The 21662-nt window shown below is 51.9% G+C and overlaps 2 protein-coding genes across 7 annotated transcripts in view; one reads left to right on the top strand and one right to left on the bottom strand.

Annotated features, from left to right (window-relative positions):
- The window catches only part of MACROH2A2 (macroH2A.2 histone), a 63417-nt gene extending 58040 nt beyond the window's left edge, over window positions 1-5377 (top strand). For both annotated transcript variants that reach the window (XM_073240908.1, XM_073240907.1), the window contains 2 exons: window positions 2897-3071; window positions 4601-5377. In XM_073240908.1, the coding sequence (XP_073097009.1) occupies window positions 2897-3071; window positions 4601-4766 (341 nt within the window). In that variant the 3' untranslated portion in view covers window positions 4767-5377. The remainder of the gene's footprint in view (window positions 1-2896; window positions 3072-4600) is intronic.
- AIFM2 (AIF family member 2) lies at window positions 5366-21044 on the bottom strand. 5 transcript variants are annotated; one of them, XM_017646240.3, is made up of 10 exons: window positions 20888-21044; window positions 14283-14473; window positions 13817-13932; window positions 12689-12748; window positions 12379-12498; window positions 11549-11641; window positions 9821-9929; window positions 8707-8859; window positions 7351-7551; window positions 5366-7074 (listed from the first exon to the last, which is right to left on the bottom strand). In XM_017646240.3, the coding sequence occupies exons 2-10, from the start codon at window positions 14458-14460 to the stop codon at window positions 6923-6925; spliced, it is 1182 nt and encodes a 393-aa protein (XP_017501729.3). In that variant the 5' UTR covers window positions 14461-14473; window positions 20888-21044; the 3' UTR covers window positions 5366-6922. The 5 variants fall into 5 exon arrangements, with proteins under 5 accessions (XP_017501729.3, XP_017501728.3, XP_017501731.3 ...); XM_017646239.3 differs by having other exon boundaries at window positions 14283-14476; window positions 20888-21038; XM_017646242.3 differs by lacking the exon at window positions 20888-21044 and adding an exon at window positions 18744-19149.
- Between the last annotated feature and the right edge of the window lie 618 nt (window positions 21045-21662).

Raw genomic sequence — 21662 nt, 5'->3', positions numbered from 1 at the left:
CTAAGAAACTGGTGGAGATAAGTTAGGTCTGAGCATCTGGGGCCAGGGGCCAGTCAGCAGTAGCTACCAGGGAAGAGGGGGTTGGCAACCATGATTCTGGAAAAGAGAGACAGTTCTTCAGGTTCTAACACATATTTCACTTAGTTTGTAAACTCCATCACTTGTAAGACATTCCCTTATTGTATAGACCATTAAGAAAGAATACATTTCCAAGATGGGGTACCTAATAGGAGACCCACATAAAGCCAAGACACAGTCAGTTTACAGCAAGCAAGAAAGGAACCCACCAAGGGCAACAGGTGTGTATCCTGAGCTGGTTTGCCCACAGATTCGCAGCCCAACCCAGGGCGGCCCAGACGCCTCAGGCAGCCAGTCAGTGGGGAGCTCGGTTTGGCAGTGGGAGGGGGCGATGGAAATGAAGCAGACATGCCTGGAATGAGACCAGGCCGAGGAGCAGAGATGGAGAAAGGGAAATCAGGTTTAGGGCGTGAATGATGACTTTGTTGGGCACACAGTTAACCTGGGGCAGCAGAAAGGTCACTAAGGTGCAGGGCACTGTAAACGATTGTTAAAAGCGGAGGAGAAAAATGGTTTGCAGGTGGTCAGAACTGAGCACCTGAGACCTGGGTGCCAAAGGGCAGGAGAAGAGAAGCTGTTGCCGGAAACCAAGGCAGGAAAGCCACAGTGTCCCAAAGACTAAGGATTATCAGTAGCAGCTTCCCTGCAGGGCAGGGGCTACTTTGCGAAGGTGTCAGGTCTTCAGCAGTGTGATACTTCTCCTGAGGGAAGGTTCTGGAGGCTCCCTGCAGCAACCTGCCACCCTCAGCACAGGTCTTCACCCAGTGGCACCACATCGGATAAAAGAGTATTGGTAGGGGCTTCTACCAAATGTCAGTGTCCCAGTCCCGGAGATCACTCGACCCTTGACCTTGGCACCTTTGGGGAACATTGTAAATTACAGTTACCAGCCATTTCCAATTGCCATGGAAGTACTTTGTTGCAGGCTGACTTGTTATCATGGGCGAACTTCAAAGTCTAGTGTCATCAAGGGCTTCAAAAGGATGAGGAGTCGTGCCATTTTTAACTGATCAAATGTTTGACTTAATACTGCCTTTAGAAGCATATTTCCTCTTATTTAAAATACTTTACATTAAAAAGATACCATTCAGCTGGAACATGGTTTATTTTAAACATATATATAAAATAAATCAACCCAACTGGTGAAGATGATCTCTCCAGCTTATGAGAGCAGTAAGGGCCTCGGGAACTGGCCACAAGGGGCAGGACTGATGCCCGGGCTGCTCCTGGGGTACAGCTGCATGTGGTCAGCCCACTCACGCCTGCCTCGTTCAGATTTACGTTGACTGATTCATTCACTCCATCATTTAGTGTTAGCACCCAGCGAGGCACTGGAAGGCACAGGGTTGACAGCCTTGGATGGCAGACTGGGGATGTCCCTTGCATGTCATCCACACACACGAGTGCAGTCGTGAGTTTGCCAACACTGTGGATGTCCCTAGGAAACACTTCACATAAACTAGGTGGGCATGATGTACTTCAAATAAATCTTTCAAACCAACCCACTCCCTGCTCCAGAATGCAGCAGACACACGTTCGTGTCATAAGCACGGTCCCTCGCAGGCGTGGCTGCCCAAACTGCCCCAGGTCCCCAAGCCGGTCACTCCAGGAGGGCCAGGGACCTTTGCTCTCCCGGTTCCTTGAGGGGCTGGAGATGTTGGACCAGCCTCCTCTGGGGATGGAGGCCACAGGGACTTCCCCTGGGCTCCTCAGTGCCCACAGTGCTTCTCTGCTCTTCACTGATAGAATGGGTCTGAGGGAGAAAAACGCAAGAAGCAAAGAGTAGGAACTACAATTATGAGGCGAGGCTGGCATCATCCACTTCACAACCCATCTTGAACCTCTGCTTCTAGGACACAGGCTCCTTGGGCATAAGGATCAAAAGACAATCCGGCCGAGGGTGCACACAACACAGGCGGCAGTCCTACAAGTCCTCCGCCAGACCTCCTAAGTCAGGATCAGGGGGTGGAATGGTTAATTTAAAAACTAAGTCGATTTTTAACATCTACTTGTTAAAAGCCTCTGTATTCCTTTCCTATGGTTGCTCTAACAAATTACCACAAACTTAGTGGCTTCAAACGACACAAATTTCTTAAGCACTCCAGGAGGCCAGAAGTCCACAATCAAGCACTAAATGCTAAAATAAAGTTGTTGGCAGGGCCAGTTCCTTCTCAGAGGTGTTCACACCTGGACTCTTCCAGCTTGTAGGCTGGGACTCCCTCGGGCTCCTGGCCAGGTCACTCCAATTCTACCCATTGTCACATCGCTGCCTCCTACCTTTGACTTCCCTGCCTCCCTCTTGTAAGGACCCATATGATTAAACTTCAGCCTCACCGGATAATCCAGGATAATCTCCCCATCTCGCAGTCCTTCACTTAGTCACACCTGCAAAGTTCCTCTTGCCAAGTAAGGCAACATTCACAGGTTCCAGGGATTCAGATGTGGGCCTTTTGGGAGGCCATTCCTCAGCCTACCATGGCTACCAGAGATGATTCTGATGTGTACCTTTGATTGGAACCATCATGTAGGTAGCCTAACCTAGAGACTGGTTGGCAGACCGTGTGACAGTCACATGCTGTCACATCAGCATTAAATGCATTTATCAAAGCTTCTACCAACTGTCCAAAGCAATTCTGACGTGGCTCCTGCTCTCTGGTAAGCATACACTCCCCACTGGAAGCATGGAACATTGTCCAGCCAACTTCTCTCTGCTTCCTTGTCCCCCATGCATCTAAGAGGTACACGTGGGGTTCAGCCTAACCCCCTGGCTTAAGGTGAAGACAGGAATAACCTGCAGCATTTCTCTCTCACACCGCAGCTGCCGTCAGCCAATCCAGTGGACTTGCAGCCAAATTTGTCATCCACTGTCACATCCCTCAGTGGGGCTCCGACAAATGTGAAGAGCAGCTGGAAGAGACCATCAAAAACTGCCTGTCAGCAGCAGAGGACAAAAAGCTAAAGTCTGTGGCGTTCCCACCCTTCCCCAGCGGCAGGTAAGACGGGCTTCTCCAGGCAGGGGAGAGGTGCGGAGCCTACCCTTGCAGCCTCCTCCAGGGGACCAGCTGCCAGCACAGCCAAGCATGTTGACCAGGGGACAGGGCAAGAAACCCAGTTTCCATCCTTCAGAACACAGGAAGAAGGGTGGCTTCGAAAAGGACTGGAAGGCAGAGTTCTCTTTCGAGAGCCTCCCATATTCAAAGCCCACATTCCCACCAGCTGTCCCTGTCTAGAATGCACGGTCCGAAAACACCATGCTCAGAGTGGGGTTTGAAGACCAGCAGCAGCAGCCCCGCAGAGTTGGAATGCAGGATCTCACGCCCCACCCCAGTGACCTACTGTGCTGCCCTGGGGGGGCTCTGACAAACACATGCAGAGAAGTGAAGGGCTCTCGCCCAGAGTTTGCTTCGGGGGGTTGGGAGAAATGATTGTTCTAATGGTCACAGACCCCAACCAGGTACAAAAGCGGTATTTCAGGTAAATAAGGATGTCTGTCCTCACAAGAAGCGTGCCTGCTCCCTTCACATGCATAGCCAAAGCAAGCTGTGCTTTAACACCCTCTCTCTGAAAGATGCCCCTCGTACATAGATATGATTTACACTCTAAAAACTTTGTTATAGTTGAGTCATGGAAAGGCTATGAGGAAAAGAATGAAGCCTAGCTTCCTGCTATAATTCTATCGACACAAGCAAACAGTACTGGGTCTCCAGAGCCTGGCCCAAAGCCACTGTGGGTTGAATTCTTTGCATAGCTGGGTCCACATGCCATGATGTTCTGAACCTGGACACTACATCTGAAGGAGAAGAGTTCATATTAGGCTGTCCCATACTGGACCTGCCCAAGGGGTGGGGTGGTTGACCCCAAATGACCACAGTGGCTGTGCCCCTGGAGGCTGGTGCCATGGGCCCAGCCGGGCAGACAGCTCTGCCATGGCTTCCTGGTGCCTGGGGCCCTGCCCTGTCACCACTACTGGAATTACATCGTCATGTCCATACAGGTTACTGAGAGGAATGTTAAGTACATGAGAAAGGAATTATGAAGATGCACTGTTGAGTACACATTTTTGCCCTTTAATAAACAATCTTTAGCATGTAAACCAGTTTTGAGGGAGCTAACAGAACCTATATATGCTTTTTTGAAGACGAGGTTATTTCAAATGCTAAATTGGTAATATTTTTAAAGCCTGGCTCAACTAGAGTCAGATAAAATACATTCAAGCCCAGGGCACTGCTCACCGGCCAGCACGATGACCTTGGATAAAACCACTGGCCTCTCTGAGCCAGCATGGCACCTGTAAAGTGGGGACAGACCCTCTGCCTGTCCTCCTCCCAGGCTGTCCCTCTGACTAGGGTCCAAGTAAATCATGCATGGACCAACCTGCACACAGTGAGACCTGGTGAGATAGCAACAAGGGTCCAGTGCCAAGAAAGGAAGGAACCACAATACTCCCACCCCAGGCTGAGGCAGTTACCCCATGGGTCCCAGGGACCAAAGTGATGCTGGCTCCTCTTTTCCTTTGGCACAGGAACTGCTTCCCCAAACAGACGGCAGCCCAGGTGACCCTCAAAGCCATCTCGGCCCACTTTGACGACTCGAGTGCATCCTCACTGAAGAACGTCTACTTCTTGCTCTTCGACAGCGAGAGCATCGGCATCTATGTGCAGGAGATGGCCAAGCTCGACACCAAGTAGCTGCCCTGCGCCCAGCCGCACTTACCAACAGGAATCAGAGGAGGATCGCAGTCACAGGAGTGGGGTTTTATTTTTTAAAAGGAGAGCAGAAGGGTGACGGCAGGGGAATGGAAGGCGGCTAAAGGGAAGCGGGTAGCAGAGGCTGCAGGAGCAGGTCCTGCCCAGGAGCCCTCTGCATTTTATATTCTCGTTAAAGAGCCTCAGTCCGTAATTAACCAGGTCTCCACCAGGGGTTTCTTTCCATGTGTTTTCTTCCTGTTGTTTTAGAACTTTTTTAAAAAACAGACTTCGTTTTAGATTTATAGCATTGACTTTTACACACACACAAAAAAAATCCTTTCAAAATTCTTAAAATCTTTTGTTTCTCCTTTTGCAAGGGAAGAGGGCATACAAGGGACTTGGGCTTTGTTGGCTGTACTCAGAGAGGAGAGAAGAAAATGAGAAAGGCATCCCACTGGTGCTTTGCTTTTCTGTCTAGTGCCCCCACCTCTACCCCTGTAATATCTGTACTACACCTCAAAATGTTTGCTTCAGGCTTTTTTTGTTGTTGTTTGGTTTTTTTAAAGAAAATGAAAGGAGAAAATAAAAGATCCAGTGTCTTTCTTACAACATATTCTTTTATTGCAACATTTTCCTCACTTCGGAAGTCTGTATCCCCATGGGTGGAACACTTCTAAAATGTTATAAATAGAATAAGGCTTCTCACTAATGGGCAGACTCCCATCATGCTAAGCCCAGGGCGGACAGCACAGAATGGCCTGTGTTTCTCAGGCAGCAGGTCCTGCTTCCAGATGGAGAGCCTAGTTGGCCTTGGTGCACAGGAACAAAGCCTCCATGGGGTTAGCCATCCTTTGAGAGAGGCACACGTCTAACTTAGGCCTGGGCAAAATGGAACAGACCTGGGCCATAGCCCAGATGGGATGGACCGAGAAACCCAGTGAGACTGGGGTCCCAGGGACTCTGGCCAAGTACCTAGTGGCCACCGTTAAAAGTGGGCAGGGAGGGACGGCATGGGTGGGCGGACGCAGAGCCTGAATGTATTCAGATGAACTCATCAACCACTTATGCTATAGAGTTAAACTGTGTGATCCATAATTGGCTCCTTTCAACTGGAAGTTCTCTTCCAAATAGTGGAGTCACTTATATATCTAACATTGCCAGGGGCAGGCATTATTGCCACATGGCTAGTCTTCCAGGTAAGTGACATCAGGGTTGGTCAGAAAACCAGAGCATAAAACCACACAGTGTCCACAGGGTCCCCTGCCCTCAGCACCAGCTGGAGTTTTGTCACAGATTTGCCCATGACCGGCCTGGAAGCACACAGGGGTTTATCTGCTGAGCCTCCCTGTTCCCTGAATGTCAGCCAGATGACAACCCACCCAAGGGTTACACTAGCTTGGCTGCCTTTCCTTAAACACCTCCAGCAGCTGGCAGACTAGACTCCAGTCTTAACCCCTGTTAGTTTTGCAAAAACTCACTCTGTTAGAATACACTAACCAGGAGGGAAATTTTATCTAACTCTTTCTTCTTAATGTAACCTATGGTATATAATCAAAAATGGAAGTATAGAAAGCTTCATAAAGCTGTAGAACTAATGATTTTAAATTAGGCTTCTATTAATAACATGGGAGTTGCAGAATGTATGGCTTCCCACCCCTCAGCAGGATGGGAAAGGTTCAGGGTATAGGCCCTCTCTCCACCCTAGCTCCCCTTGGCTGATCTCACTTTACAGGCTCTCCTTCCTGCTCTACCAGGCAGGATGCCAGCCTCCAGGACGCCCAGCTCTCTCCTACTCTGAGAGCTCTGAATCACACAACACACACATCCAAGAGGAGCCTGGGTAGAAAAGGCTGGCTGAACCTTCCCCAGAACCAGGGAACCATTCAGCCAGCACAACTGCAAATCCACCTTTCCAGACCCAGAATGAATCCTCTAGGGGGTGCCTTTTTTAATCCTCTCGGAGGTCTCTTCCTTTCTGTCTCTCTGTCTCTCCCAGTTTTTGGTTTTCTATAAGGTGTGTTTCTGGTCAATATATCACTGGCATCTTACTCTAGAAAAAGAGCTTTGCCCTTTGGCATTTGTCAGGCAGGTACCACTTGCCAAGCAATCTGTTCAGCCAGTGGTGGCAGTACCTCCCTTCCCACGCAGTGTCCCCATCAGGGTGGAGACTGCCGCATGGTTTTCCAACTTGTGGAGACAAATAGGTCCCGGCTCTTGGCCAGCCGAACCATGAGTCGCCCCACATAGAAGCCGCTGATCTGGCCCACGCCATCATTTCTCCCCATGGCTAGGAGGAACGTCAGTGCACCTGTGGAGCAGAGACACATGCACAAGCTAGAATCCCACTCACCATTCATGGGCCTACAGTTCCCAAGGACAGACCCTTCCCAGGCCTTCAGTCTGAGGGCAGAGAAATGTGTAAGACTTTTAGGAATGTGGGTGAGTCCCTGATTTATTTTTAAAGAGCTCTAGAGGGGCATTTCTGTCACCAGCTTTGAAGGTTTGTACTAGCAGTCAGTCCACACAGCCTTCTCTGGGTCTAATCTCAACTCTTAAAACTGTGATGTGCATGAGGCTTTCTCACCTGGCTTGTAGGCCTTGAGGGGCCTGTGTTTCCTGGAGTTGATGATATTGGCCACGGCAATGTTGGCATGAAGGCCAGCATGATAAGCTGTCTTGGGTTCCTTCACGTTGGCACAGTCGCCAATGGCATAGATGTGGCTGCAGCCCTCCACCTGGAGATACTGGTTCACTCTCAGAGCACCGTTGCCGGCCAGCTGACTCTCTGCTAGGCAAAACCAAGATCCTGAGCTCTCATGTTAAGAGGCCACCAGAACGTGGTAAAGACGAGCTCTGGTGCTGGTCAAACCAGCCTCCAAAGATACATCTCAAAAGTCAAGCCTCCCTCCGAAATGATTGCTGCCTGAGGTCCTCAGAGCCCTTCCTGCAAAGGCAAGGTCACTATTCCAGGGTGGAAGCTGGTCAGAGGGACAGCAGGTGTCCTGTTATACAATGCATAGAACTCTATGTTACTACAGTTAACAGTGATCAACTTACTACGATTAAGTTACAATTTAGCCAAGTCTTGAATTTCCTTTTGAATGTGAATCAGATTTTTAAAGTAAGTGCAGGATTTTAATAAATGATTACATTTTCTTTTTAAGGGACTTAAAAGAATCTTTGAAAATACATTAGGACAATTCAATGTTAAATTCCGGGATCTCTGACCATGCTAAGCCTCCAGGCCCACCCCCACGCTTGGCCTAGGCTAGCTTCCTTCTGGGATTGGATAATTCTTTTCTGTGGTACATAAAACAGGAGCTTCTTGTCCAGGAAGGGTATTCAGAAGTAAATGATGGGGATCTGGGGACACAGCAACCACAGAGCATGAGAAGGAATCACTGAGTCTCCAGCATGTACATGGTGGCCATCAAGTCCACCTCCCCCACCTCCAGTTAGCTAGATAGTTCCACACTGAACTTCAGCAGCATAAGGCCACATTATTGCCCCTGCTCCCCAAGCTCAAGCAACCAAAAGTCTGGGTCAGGGTTTGGGGAGAGCAGAGCACATGTGAGCAGAGTAAGGCCTGACCTGGTAATTTCCTCCGAATCTGTGTTTCAGGGAAAGTAACAGGAAGCAAGATCTTTGTCTCAGAAACCTGTTCTCATCTCTCACCACTAGGGGGCGGGCCCTGATTGTAGACAATACTGGTCACTTTGGCCACCTTGGGCTGTCATCAACATAGCATGATTGGACCCAAACTTTGATTTCAAGTTTGATGTCACCATGTCACTATCCAGGTGAAACCAAATGAGCTGTTAGGATGGAGGGGGAAGGGGGAAGGTAGAGAGGGACCGGTTCCTGGGGGAGAGGCCTACAGGGACTTCTTGGGCAGCTAGAAAGTGAGGAAGCAGCCTGGGGAGCAGGACCTCCTGCTTACCAAACACACTGCGGTAGGCAGAGCTGTTGACCTTGATACCATTGCAGACAATCACCAGGTTGGTGGCCACCTCCGTGCCTTTGTCTGTCTGCACCCTGATGCACTCTTGATGTTCATTGGGAGACAGCTCCTCCAGGTTGCTCACCCGCTCACCTGTCAAGGGACGTCCATGACCAGGAGGCTGGCAGAGGGTGGGCACATCACTGGGGCTGGGGCCCATGCCAGGGCTGACCTGGGGAAGGCTGGAGACCTGTGGAGGCCCGAGTAAGGCCTGGACCACTGTGGCCCAACTAGGCAGTCACTCCACTCCCACCTTCCCTCCCTGCCTCTCTCCCAGTCCACCCTGCTGCCCCAAGAAGCAGGATCTGGACATGTGGATCCAATGGGAGGAAAGTTCCCAGAAGCAATTTGGGGAAGTGAGGCTGAGTTTCCCAAGAAGCTCTGGGAAAAGCTAGGTAAGGAAGGCCTCAACTGTGACTGTCAGCTACACCATCCTAACCAGGCAGGAGGTGCAAGCAAACCACCAACAAAGGTTAAAGCAAGAAAGTCAAGAAACCGGGCTACTCCCTCACTGTGTAAAGGGAAGGTGCATAGCCAGTTACAGTAAGCCTGAGGCCGCAAGGACTTTGGCTGAGCAGAGACCTCACCCCTCTCCGTAAAAACTGAGGAGGCTGGGCCTCGTGAATGGGGAGAGGGTGGTGTCACAGCCACGCGGTTAGAGCCCCAGGCGCTAACAAGCTGGTGGTTCTCTTCCCTCCTGCTCTGGACAAAAGCCACACTCCTCACCACCACCACCCTCAAAATACAAACCAAAAATACTATTCTCTCTACCACAGAGATGTCATAATCCAGGTCAAATCCTTTATACGATTTTTTTAAATCATTCAACAAATACCACTGGCACTGTTTCCAAAGCAATGGCCAGGACAGTGCTGCCTCCGTGGTATGGAAATCCCGTGAGCCCAGAGCCTCCACAATCCACAGCTGGACATCAAGGCCCAAATGGGCTTTGACACGGAGACAGCTGGGAATGAGCACAGCCACCTTCCAGCCAGGGGCAGCAACCAAGCCTTTAGGCCAGGAGAGGGACAGGGGCGGGGGCACTGGCACATACTCAGCAGCAGGTTCACGCCTTTCTGGAGCAGGATCTCCTTTGCTTCCTGCCGGACACAGGGCAGGAGCTCCTTGTCAGCCAGGGCTATTTGAGAGTGAATGAGAGTGACCTGGGGACAAATAACCACAGGGCAGAAAAGGAGCCACTGAGTCTCTGGCTCATATGAAGAGGTTTACAAACACCTCAGCCTGTGTCTCCCACCTCCTCCCCCACCTCCAGCTTACAGGTGAGGAGACTGAGGCCCCAGAGAAGTAAATCTGACCCCCATACCAGGACCAGTGAACGGCGAGCTGAGCTGGAGCCCACATCTCGTCAGCTAGGACTCTCAGAGGGTCCCCATGCTCCATAACCCCCACCTCACCTAGGGCCCTGTGGGAAATTACTTACAAGCATCCACCAACATTCATAATGACACAGTTGTATCTCCCACCTCCTCCCCCACCTCCAGCTTACAGATGAGGAGACTGAGGCCCCAGAGAAGTAAATCTGGCCCCCACACCAGCCATGACATTCTAACTGTAAAGCAGGCTGACATTCACATTAAAACTGTTCCAAAACTGGCACATCTGGGCATGTTTACTTGCTGTCTGGGCCAGCACAGGGAAGTGGGATGCGCCTGGAATGATGTTATAAACTTGGGCTTTGAAATCAGACTCCCTGGGTTGAAATCTCATCTTGAATGGTCACTCGGACACCTCGTGACTCGGTAGGATGGGGATCACAGTCCCACCCACAGGAACTTTGTGACCATGAAATGAGAAAACATGGATAAAGCACATAGCTCAGCACATACTGAGTCCTTTATAGAGGGTGGCTATTATCACTCTCATCTGTCTACTGATCATAAACCTATGGAAGTTACACTGGTTACTTCCTACTTCAGACTGGTCTTTACCCCATAAGTCAAAATTGACAAACTTTTACATCAGTAAGCCAAACTAATCTCCAACAATTCATCAGAAAGCATCCATATAATTCAATTAGCCCATGTTGACCTTACTTTTCAAAACCAACCTGGCTTTCCCTAAGGAAAAAGAACCCTCCATGAGCTCTGTGGGGGCTCTCAGAAGCTGGTCTGCATCAGCTGCAAGCAAGCTCTTGACTCAAGGACTCATAATGATCATCAATTAGCGCTCAGCTGAGCCTTGTGGTTGGCCAGGGTGTTCTCTCTAGATGCCAGGCAGGTTCTCTATCCCTCCATCATTACACGGGAACAGGGCTACCCTCCTGTAGGCAGGCGCAGTGCTGGCCAGTCCCTCCCCAGAGGGCTGCACCGCAGGCTCCCCATGCGTGGCTGTCCAGGACAGGGCTACCATCTCCTCAATATCAAAAGAGCCACTGTTTGCCCCAGACCAAGACTAACTGAGGAGGTCTTTGACCAAGCTAGTTGTCAACAAAGAGAGGTAGTCAAAGTCTACATTTATATCATGAAGGCCAGAACGCTGCAGGGGACACAGGAGTTAACATTCTGTAAGGTATCCCCACTGGGCTAGATCCTCTTGGTTGGACCAGAGGGCAGGACCCCCCCTGAACTAGGACCCACCTGGCTCCCCAGGGGAAAGTTCCCAGAAGAATGGGACTTTAGGGGACTGCCCAACGCAGAGAGCAGGACATGGAGATGCACACTCACACTTTATGTTGATGGACCTGAGTAAATTCCTCATGTTCATTAGACAAGGCACAAAGAAGCCCACCACTGAGAGTTCAAAGCCAAGGCCACTTGCCCACCTCTTTCTGGGGGTATTCTGTTTTAATCTCTGCTGCCATCTCCACTCCTGCAGAGCCTCCTCCCACCACCACGATGGACTGTGAGTGCTGGACCTGGAGAAGCAGGAAATGTATTAAGGTACCTTCAAGTTCACACCACCTCATGGTTCAGCCTACAGTAGGGGTTCCTAAGCCAAAGAAGAGTAGAGAATCCTTTCCAAATTCAGGGTCCAATGTGCTTCTGGGGGACCAGGCCCTTGCTGAGTGTCTCCTGCATTTTCTCACTTAATTCTCACAGCAGCCCTGAGAGGCAGGTATCACTACCTGCCCACCTTTCAGGTGCCCATGGCCCACATCTGTCTGAATTCAAAGAAGGGATCCCAAGCTCCACACTAACATTTGCTCATGACTGTGCCAGAGGCTCCCTGGGCTTCTCAGAAGCTTTGCAGAAGGGGAAAGACCTATCCTTAGTCACCTAGCCACACTCACCTTGGGGTTCTTCTCTGGGTCTCCATTCCTCCATCTGTTCAATGGTGATAGACCCCTTCCCCCCACCTCCCAGGATCCCTGCAAGAACTGCCTGAGATGGTGGATCCAAGCCTGCTCTGCAAAACACAGTGCTGTGCAAATGGGAGCCCCAAGAGAGATGAGGTGGGGACACACAATCGCTACACGAGCAGGCCTGGGGTGCTATTGTCCAGACTTTGATGACAGGTGCAAAGGTCTCCTCCCAGGAATCTCTTCCTAGGAACTGTCCATCTTGCAGCTGGAGGCATCACCACAGCTGTTGCCCTCTCCCAGGAATGCACTTGGTCTGCCCTTAAGCCCACTCCAGGCAGCAGGCAGCTCACCTGCCTCACCAGGTCCTCGTAGGCCTGGATGGCGGCCTGCTGGCTGAAAACCTGGTTAAACTTGCCCGGGAAGAGCCCAGTGCTCCCTGTGGCCAGGATAAGATGTGAGAAGGGCAGAGCCTGTGAAGGGCAAGGAAAAACGGGTGAGGGCAGGCGTGGGCTTCTTCATCCAGCCCCAGGCCCCAGGCAAGCACGAGGGAGGAGAGGCCCTCTGGTGTGCTCAGGCAGCCCTCCTCTGAGGGCAGCATCACACAGGGTAGGCCAAGGGGTGGCCCAGAACCTGGGAAATACCTAAGAAAGCAGATCGTACCTCCTGCCAGAGCCACCCAACACAGAAATGGGAGGCAGAGAGCAGGGAACAGGAAAGTACCTGTAAGGGAGAAGCAGGATTCCAGCTTCCAGTGCAGAGTTAGTTTAGAATCTCCTAGGTAGGTAAGAAGAAAGCCCCTCCCCCCACAAAAGAAGGAAGAGAAATCCTGTTCGGAGCATAAATATATAAAAATGACAACACCAGAGCTGCTCTGATAGAGGTGCTGGCGGGTCTGAGGCTCAGCCACGGCTCCCCCTGGGGAGGCCTGGGGAGGACCCCACGGGCCCTTCCAGGACTCTGAGGAGCCCAACACCGCAGCACAAGGAGACTCTCAGTAATCTCCAACGGGAAGTCTCCCCAGCCCTAAAGTTGAAGGAGGATTGATCCACATGAAAGCAATAGATTCACACCAAATACTCAGTGAGGACAGGAACTGTGTCCTCTTCTCGCAGTCCTCCCTTAGCTTTGAGTAGAGTGGAAGCCAGGCTGGAGGGGACCCTCAATACAATGAGCGGGCTGGTGGCAGCTCACTGATGGAGCTCAAGTCACCCCAGATATATACCTGGCACAGTGCTCTATGCCAGGGTTGAGGTATGCCAAGACAAGTGGAGAAAACCTCTGCCCCCAGTGACTTCCCAGTCCAGGGACTGGGGGATCATCTGTGGGCTACCCTTTGATTCTGGAAAGAAATGAGGCCCTCTGGGCTGGTCCAGGATACTGGCTTTCAGAGAATGGGCTCTGGGGTAAAACTACTTGGATCCAAGTCCCGGCTGCATCTCTTACCAGATGTTGGATCCTGGGCAAGGCACCAAACTAGGTAAAGTGAGGCCATGCCAGCTCCCTCACGGAGCCAAGACAGGTATTAAGTGAGATTGTGAAAGGCTTAAGACAGTGCCTGGCACACAGGAAAGGTACAGGAAATGTCTGCCACCACACTCTTGTGGCTGCTGTGGCCCAATGTTCGCTCATGAGGAATCTGCCATCTGCCCAGCACCAGGTAGGACTTGGGGGCCACAGAACTCTCTTGACTCTTGAGGAGACCCAGCCAGGTCTCCTCCTCCCGGCAGCTGTGCCGTCAGGGCCCCCCTGAAGCCAGCTGACAGACAGGCCCACTCCGGCTGTGCTCACCTCGCCGCCCTCGAGCAGCACGGTCTGGTCCTCCAGGTCTATCTCAACCACCAGGCCCTGCCGGAAGTTCTCCTTGAAGGTCACCGCATAGGAAATGAATGTCTTTTTGGCAAACCCTGAGGAATGCAGAGAGAGATCATAATGTAAAAGTGAGCTGCCCACAGGAGGCCAGAATACCTCAGAACCTCCCTGAACAGAATACCAACAGGGGGGCCCTTGGTCAAAGAGCTGAGCTAGTGGTATACCTAGGGTACCCAGTGCCCCCTAAAGTGCCAGTCTGGGCTCAAGCTTTTACTTCTGGGCCCTTGATATAGTAGCTATTTAAGACCACTATAACCTTAAGATTCTGCAGAATTTATCTAGTGGTAGAATTTAGGCACCTTGTCCTAAGTGGAAGAAATCACCCCTAACCGCAGCAGTGACCAAACCACTTTCACAAAGAAAGTCCCAGAGGGAAGGCTATTACCACTTTCCACAGAGGCCCGGAGGGCTGCCACGTTGTGATGGAAGGAGTCCTTCATATCCACCAGCGTGAAGGGGATGTTCAGAGCCTGCAGCTGGCTGGCGGCTGCAATCCCGCCAAAGCCACCGCCCACGATCACCACCTGCACCGCTTCCATTTCCATGGAGACCTGGGACCCCATCTTGAGCCAGGCACTGCTGGGATAGGAGGAGAGACCATAGCAGGGTCAGGAGGCTCAAGGGCTGGAAGGCAGGGGTGGCCTCAAATGCTAAGACTTGATCTGTTTAAATTATGTAATCATCTATTAATGAAATTCCAATTTTGCACAATTTTAATTAAATTCCAAAGGAACAAGTGGTATCCTAATTTCCTCCTATTCTTCAGCCACCCAGATTCCTCCTCTAAGGTATCAACTGTCAAAAAGTTTATAGGAGTCCTTCCTGAGTTATTCTGTGCACCTACAATCATGATTATTTTTTGCCCACATTAAACTTTTTCTCACTCAATTCAAAACCATACATTGAGCTCTTGCTCTTTGCTGTGCTCTGTGCTGTGGATGTTGTGGTCAGAGAAATACAGACAGACAGACATGGTCTCTATTCTGGTAAAGGTAGGACTTGCAAAATCAAAGGGCAAGTGGATGATGTAGATGGGGGATTCTGGGCAGGCATGCAGTAACAAGACAGGGTGGGCACACCCCTGGGGACAGGCAGGCACAGGCCACATGAAAGGGACCAAACAAATATCTCCTTCAGGTGCTGCATTAAGCAAACTCTGCGACCTGATTCTGCCTAGCTCACAGGTCACCAGCCTGAGCCCCAGGTCTAAGGAGATCAATGAATAGTTTATGACAATCATCCTGCAAAACTGGATGTGGTGTGACTAAGGTCATGACAGTTGCAGGGGCGGGGATGAGGGCCTGCAGTGGGCTGATCATTCCTCCAAGCATTCCTGAGATGTGCAAGGAGACTGCTAGGCAACATCCCCCAGGAGACAGGGGCAGAAAGAAATGGCTGCTGGGAGAAAGAACAGTGCTGGTCCGGGCCACTGGAAAGAAAGAGAGTGGGGAAGAAATGCTGAGCATGCAGGCTCCAGTGACGGATCGGGTGGGAGGTCCTCCCCAGTGCCTGGGACAGAAAAGCTGCCATCCATGAGTGTCTGCAGAGGGTGGAGGGCCAGGTCTGCAAGCCAGATGCGCCCCACGCTCATGCTCACATGTTGACTGGGGCAGCCTGAGAATTGAGAACAAACTTTGGTTGAGTCCCCAAGGAGCTAAAATTCAATAACTTTGGCCCAGAGCCAACTGCTAGAGAACATGTGAGGCAGAGGACACCACTGGACCAGGCCACTAGACAGTGAACCACTGAGTACAGAGGGAAAAGGAGAAGGTGGCAAAGTTTACCTGGGCTCCTCTAGCCAACCTGGGAGGCTGTCTGGCAGGCTCACCCTCTAAAGGGCCTGGCTCACCTGGTGCATCCCAGAGTCTGTTCCTGGGGGGCTGAGGGGCTGCCTGGGGCTGTAGCCAGGGACTTTGTCCCCAGTCCAAACTAACCCCAGAGAAGGATGCACAGCGTGCAGGCCTTAGGCCTCTCTACTGTGGGAGCCCTGCTGTCTGAGGAGCAATCCTGACTGCAGCTGAGATCCTGAGAGCAGGTGAAGGGTTGGGAGATGCTGGCCAGGTGGAGGTAGGATGGAGTCACAGGTATCAGACCTCGTCCTGGCCTGGGCCAGGCTCTAAGGAGAGGCAGAAATAAACCAGACTGCCAGGGAGAGATGCTAAGGAGAGAGACAAAGGTCACACTGCATAGAAAGCAGCAAAAGAGACCCAGCAGCTGCTGCGGGCCACAGGGAGGGTATTGGCAGGGTAGGGCAGGGTAGGAGGAAGTGGTCTCAGGTCAGCCTTGGTGGACAGACAGCAAGCTCAGTGGGAAGCATGTTTCAGCTCATCTGGGATCCTCTCAGGCAGCTAAAAGGTCACCACTCAGTCCTGCATCATCTGTGTGGCCTGGGACACCAACCCTCCCTACTCTGGGTCTCCATTTAGCCCCTTAATGGGAGAGGACGCTGAGATGTCCTTGCACACACAGGTTTCCAAGACATGGTGGGTTCAGCCATCCAGGCACTGTTCTCACTGGTATCCGAATGCCCACTGCCTAATTCCTCCCCTGGAGGAGGAAGAGCCTGAGCAAGGGAGGGGACATCTGTCACAGGAGAATGGAGGGGATTTAACCTTTTGGCTAAATGGTCACCAGTGCACGGAGGCTTGTGACTTCTACCCACTTCACAGAGGAAGACACCGAGCCGGGCTCAGAGCAGGACAAGTGCCCAGCAGGCAGTGCCACCTCCACTGCTCCAGGCCCTCAAAAAGGCTGCCCAGAGCTGGTCCTCTGAGTGTGCATCAGGCTGAATCTGCCAACTGGACCAGAAGGAGAATGTCTCCTGAGGGCCCAGACCCAAGAGGGCCCAAGGCCTAGCCAGAGGTCTGGAGTGAACATTAGGAGCTAAGCAGGGCCTGGGAATGCGGCAGGCGAGGGAACAGGCTGTGGAAGGGCTGTGTTTCACCTGCCCCCTTTAGCGTGGCTCCCTCTGTGCCAGCCTGTCCCCTTGGGGCCTACGGCCAGCAAGGAGGTCAGGGAAACACCCAGAGCTCTGTTTCCAAGCTGGCTGGGCACAGGCCTGAGAGGCTACACCGCTTGTTGGGGAGAGGAGTCCCACCATGGGCCAGGTCACACTGGACCACCCAGGAATGCTCAAAGAGCCTTGAAAAATAGATGAGGCCAAGGTCCTTCTCCAGAAAGGGAACAGCTTAGGCCAACAAATTCAGGGCCAGGAAGGGAAGTGTGGGAGGAGCTCAGGGAGCCAGGTGGGCAGTGACAGGGGCCTGCATACACAGAGGGCCTGTTATGCTACAGTGTTTGGGCCGACATACTGACCAGCTCTAACCAGCAGGCCTGCCCTCAGTCCCTCACAGAGTCTCCATTCCTGCAAAAGGAAGCCCACTGACCACAGCACAGGAGTTGACAGGCAGCGGGTTGGCCAAAGCAAAGGGGTTGAACCCCTGTTCCCTCAGCCTCTCAGGATCGCCAGCTGGCTTCTGCAAAGAGCAAACCCTGGCCTCACCCAACCAGTGCACCCTCACTGAAGGCAAACTGCTTCTCTGGGGGTTCCCCTGGTGGGTCTGGGGCCTGAGGGCACACCCAGAACCCTGAGGGGCTGCTGTGGCTGGGTCAGGGAGGGAGGCGCTTCCATATCCCACACCACCTGGGGCCTCTCCTGGAATCTGCTCTACTCTCTCCTCTACTGACCGCTGACATTCCCACTCGGGGAGGGACTGGCGGCTCTCCAGCCGATTCTTCCCTTCCTCCTCATCTGCCCCCTCGCCCAACACTCCTGGACACCCAACTCTTTCTTGGTGCCAATTCTTGCCTGGCTCCTGAGGACAACTGGACTCCCCTCTGCTCAAACACAGCAAACAGCCTCCATCAGTGGGAGACTCCATCAATCAGTGGAGGCCTCCGTCAATGGGAGACTATAGGATACACTATTAAACACCCATACAATGGAATATTCTGGAGCCATTTGTTTTTAGAGTGGATTTTTTTTTTACATGAGAAGTTTGTCCATGATTTGTCTATACCCACAGAATGTGAAAGACCAAAAGTAAACCATAATGTAAACTATGGACAGTGTAGGTTCATCAACTGTAATAAAGGTACCAGTCTGGTGAGTGATGTAGATAATGGGGGAGGCCATGCACGCATGAGAGCAGGAGACACATGGGAAATCTCTTCCTTTCAATTTTGCTGTGAACCTAAAACTACTCTAAAAGCATGAAGTCTTAAGAAACAGTTGATGAAAAAGTCAGGTAATAGAATATCACGTGGAGTCTAAACCCACCTCTGAGCAATCAGACCCATGCACCTAGTTACATACACACATACACGTCATGATTCCAACAGCCAGCACTCACTGCACTTCTAAACCTGTGCATTGAATAGGTGTGGGGTTTTCTCTCCATTTTGGAAAGAAGTTCAGTAACTTACCCAAGTTCAGTCCTCTCGAGCTTGACAGGAAGTACACTCTAAACCAAACTGCTAATGGGGTTGCCAAATGGTGTTTTTATTTTCCGCTATGAGTTTTTGTATTGTTCAAATATTTTTTAAATGAGTGTGTCATTTTTACAGAAATAAAGCATTAAAAATGAGACAGGCCTCCTACCATCTAATTTTCTCTAATTGAGATATGATTTGTGTATTATAAAATTCACTAAAAGTATACAATTAAGTGGCTTCTAGTACATTCATAAAGTCATGCAATCATCACCATGATTTATTACCAGGACATTCTCATCACCTCCCCAAAAACCCCCACATCCATCAGTGGTCACTTCCCATTCCCTCTTCCCTGGGACCCTGACAACCCCACGAATCCGCTTTCTGTCCTTACAGATGGCCTATTCCATACCTTTTGTGCCTGGCTGCTTTTCCTTAGCATTCATCCAAGCTGTAGCATGTGCCAGTATTTCATCCCTTTTTACGGCTGAGTGACATTCCATTGCATTCTGTTTATCCATTCTCCAGTTGCTGGACTTCGGGGTTGTTTTCTACCTTTTGGCTCTTGTGACTAATGCTGCTTCGAACATTGTGTACAAGATTTTTGTGTGAACATGTGTCTTTAATTCTCTTGAGTATAAGACTAGGAGTGGAATTGCTGGGTCTATGGTAACTACAGATTTAACTTTCTGAGGAACTGCCAAACCCACCATCTGATTGTGAAATGAACAAGCCAAGGGAGAGGGCACAGAGAATCTTAACTACATCTGCCTAGATTCAGAACGTCAGCATAAAGAAGGCCCAAGAGGACAAATCCTAACTGTCCAGCAACTCCAAATAATTTTCCCTCCCCCCACCTCAACACACATATACACAATCTGGTTTACACTCAAATTTTCTCAATAAATCCTGTTTCCTCTGCCAAGGATACCCAGCCTGATCCCAAAGGGATTCTTCTCTAATAAGACAGACAAGAAGCTTTTAAGAATCAACTGAAAGAAGAGGAAGTTTTATGCCAAAGCTATTGAGAGGTCACGCCTCAGTAGATGTACAGCAGGAACATCTACTGCGGGCTCTGATCAGAACAAGGATGTCCCCTTAGCATTGCTTCATAGAGATTACAAATAAAATGCACAGCTTTTTGAGTCATCCCCAGCTACACCAAAGGTAGATTTCCACACCATGTTTACAGAGTGGCTGTCCTGGATAAGAGGGCCACTGGAGTGTGACTCAAAAGCACCACGAAGTCCCCTCTCCACCTGGGGTGGGGTGGGGGAGAGAGGAGTGGGCTGCCTCCCTCACTGGACACCAGGGACCAGGCTGAAAGTGGGCATTCCATGGCCAGCCTCCCACCCAACCCAGGGAACACATGCTGAATATACTCCAAAAAAGACCAATTTCTGAAAGGGGCTCAAAATCTAAACAGGGGACTGTCCTTTCCTGCCACAGGAGAGGGCAGCTCTAGGCAGACAGACTCATTCGAGTGTCACATACAGTCCTGTACAGAAAACTTTCACCATGAAACTTGTTCATCCTCCTGGGAACCAGTCACTTTGTGGTTCCCTGAACACCCCGAGGTCTGTTCATGCCTGTCTAGGCCCTGGCTTCCTCATTTCACCACCAGACGATCAGACTGGCCCTGGAGTACCTTCATTCTGCCCAGTGGCATGGCGAAACCCCTGGGTGGTCCTGAACAAGGCCCAGCCCAACTAGGCCTCGGTCTCCTTCCCCGAAATGGAGGCCTTCCAGTTGTGGGGTTACACACAGTGCTCCTCACAGGGCTCCTCTCTAGGTGCTGGCATGAGGGCAGGCGGGAGACTGAGAGCTTGGAACGTATCTGTGCGCGCATACCTATCAGCTCTCAACCACCGCGCCCTGCCCCACCACCCTTCCCCTGCCCCACCTCACCGTTCATCGGAACGTCAAAGTAACTTGTTGGAGGGGAGGGCGGGTGCGTTCAGTGGGTGGCGGTGGAGAAAGCACAGCACCACGCACTAAAAGTAGCTTCCGGTGGGTTTCAGGCGTCCTGGACTTCCCCAGCCCCATCTGAGTTCAGGGACTTCTGGCCTTTGTCCGCATGGAACCTGGGGTTTCGTGGAGGGGACCTCCTAAGTGCACCCCGGAGCCTACAGCACTGGGGTAACCGCAGGTAATTTCCCTCCTAGAGACAGAGGCTTTCCCCCTGCCCCGTGACACCAGCTTCCATCCAGCGGCGGCCCTCGGAGCACTCCCAGGATTGGGGCGGGGAGCGCGCAGAGCGGGGACGCCTTACCCGGACGGACTTAGCGGGGAACTGGGCGCGCGGACGCGGAGGGGGGAGCTTGCCCTGCCCACGCCGGGAATAAACCTCTCCGTTTTGGGTTTTGAGGGACGCGGGGTGGTGCAGGCCTGAGCCCTGTCTCCTAATCGACCGCCCTCTCCTTCTAAAGCCACAATTCCAGTGCTCTGACTTGTCGACGCAGTCCGGTTGCGTCTCCCCGGCCCCAGCGAGCCCCACTGCCGGGCAGACGACTGTGGGACCCTGCGGACGCGGGGTCCCGAGAGCGCACCGCTCACCTGCCGGTCGCCTCCTGCCGCCGCTGCGGCTCCGGCCCGCAGCTCCTTGGCTGCCGCGGGCCCAGGCCCTCCCGGACTAGCGTGACTGAGCGCGCTCCGTCCTGACCGCCGGGTGGCTACGCCCCCAGCGGGTTCCCCGGGAACTGCAGCCGCCGCGGTGCCAGCCCGCCCCTCCAGGAGGCGGGGGATGCCCTGGACTGCGAGCCCGCTGCCCCAACTGGTCAAACAGTTGACCCCGAAGGCCGACGCCGCCCCGGCCCTGCACGAGCCCCTAGCAGCCAGCAACGGCTTCCCGGACAGCTCAAGTTCCGTCCGACTTTCTGCTAGACAGACGCCTTTAAAGCGCAGGCTCCCCGGCCCTGGCTATGCCACCTTGGGCAGATTACCAACCTCCAGCCTTTATGCATATAAGTAATAATTCCGTTCCCAGTTGGGCACTCATTGAATGCCTGACACTGGGGGATAAAATGGAGAACAAAATAGTCCCGGTTTCTGCTTTCCATCCAGGTAATAGTCTGGGGAAAGGCAGGTATCAAACTAACAAGAAGATTTATCACCAATTGCAGTAAGAAAAATTGGGGGCAAAGGAAGGGTGCCAAGGCCTCTCTGCAAGGATGAGAAGGAATTAGCCTTGGGCAGAGAGGAGACTAGTGTGCTCTTAGTGTGCAAAGATGCAGAGGCAGGACAAAGATGAGAGCAGGGACATTGCAGAGGCAGCCAGAGCACACAGTGGCCAAAGTGGTACAGAACACAGTGGCCAAGTGTGGGCAGGGTG

This window comes from Manis javanica, chromosome 7 (assembly GCF_040802235.1).
Source record: "Manis javanica isolate MJ-LG chromosome 7, MJ_LKY, whole genome shotgun sequence".
In the NCBI taxonomy this organism is placed as follows: Eukaryota; Metazoa; Chordata; class Mammalia; order Pholidota; family Manidae; genus Manis; species Manis javanica.
Note: the sequence above shows the minus strand (reverse complement) of the source record. Positions and strands in the feature narration are given on the sequence as shown.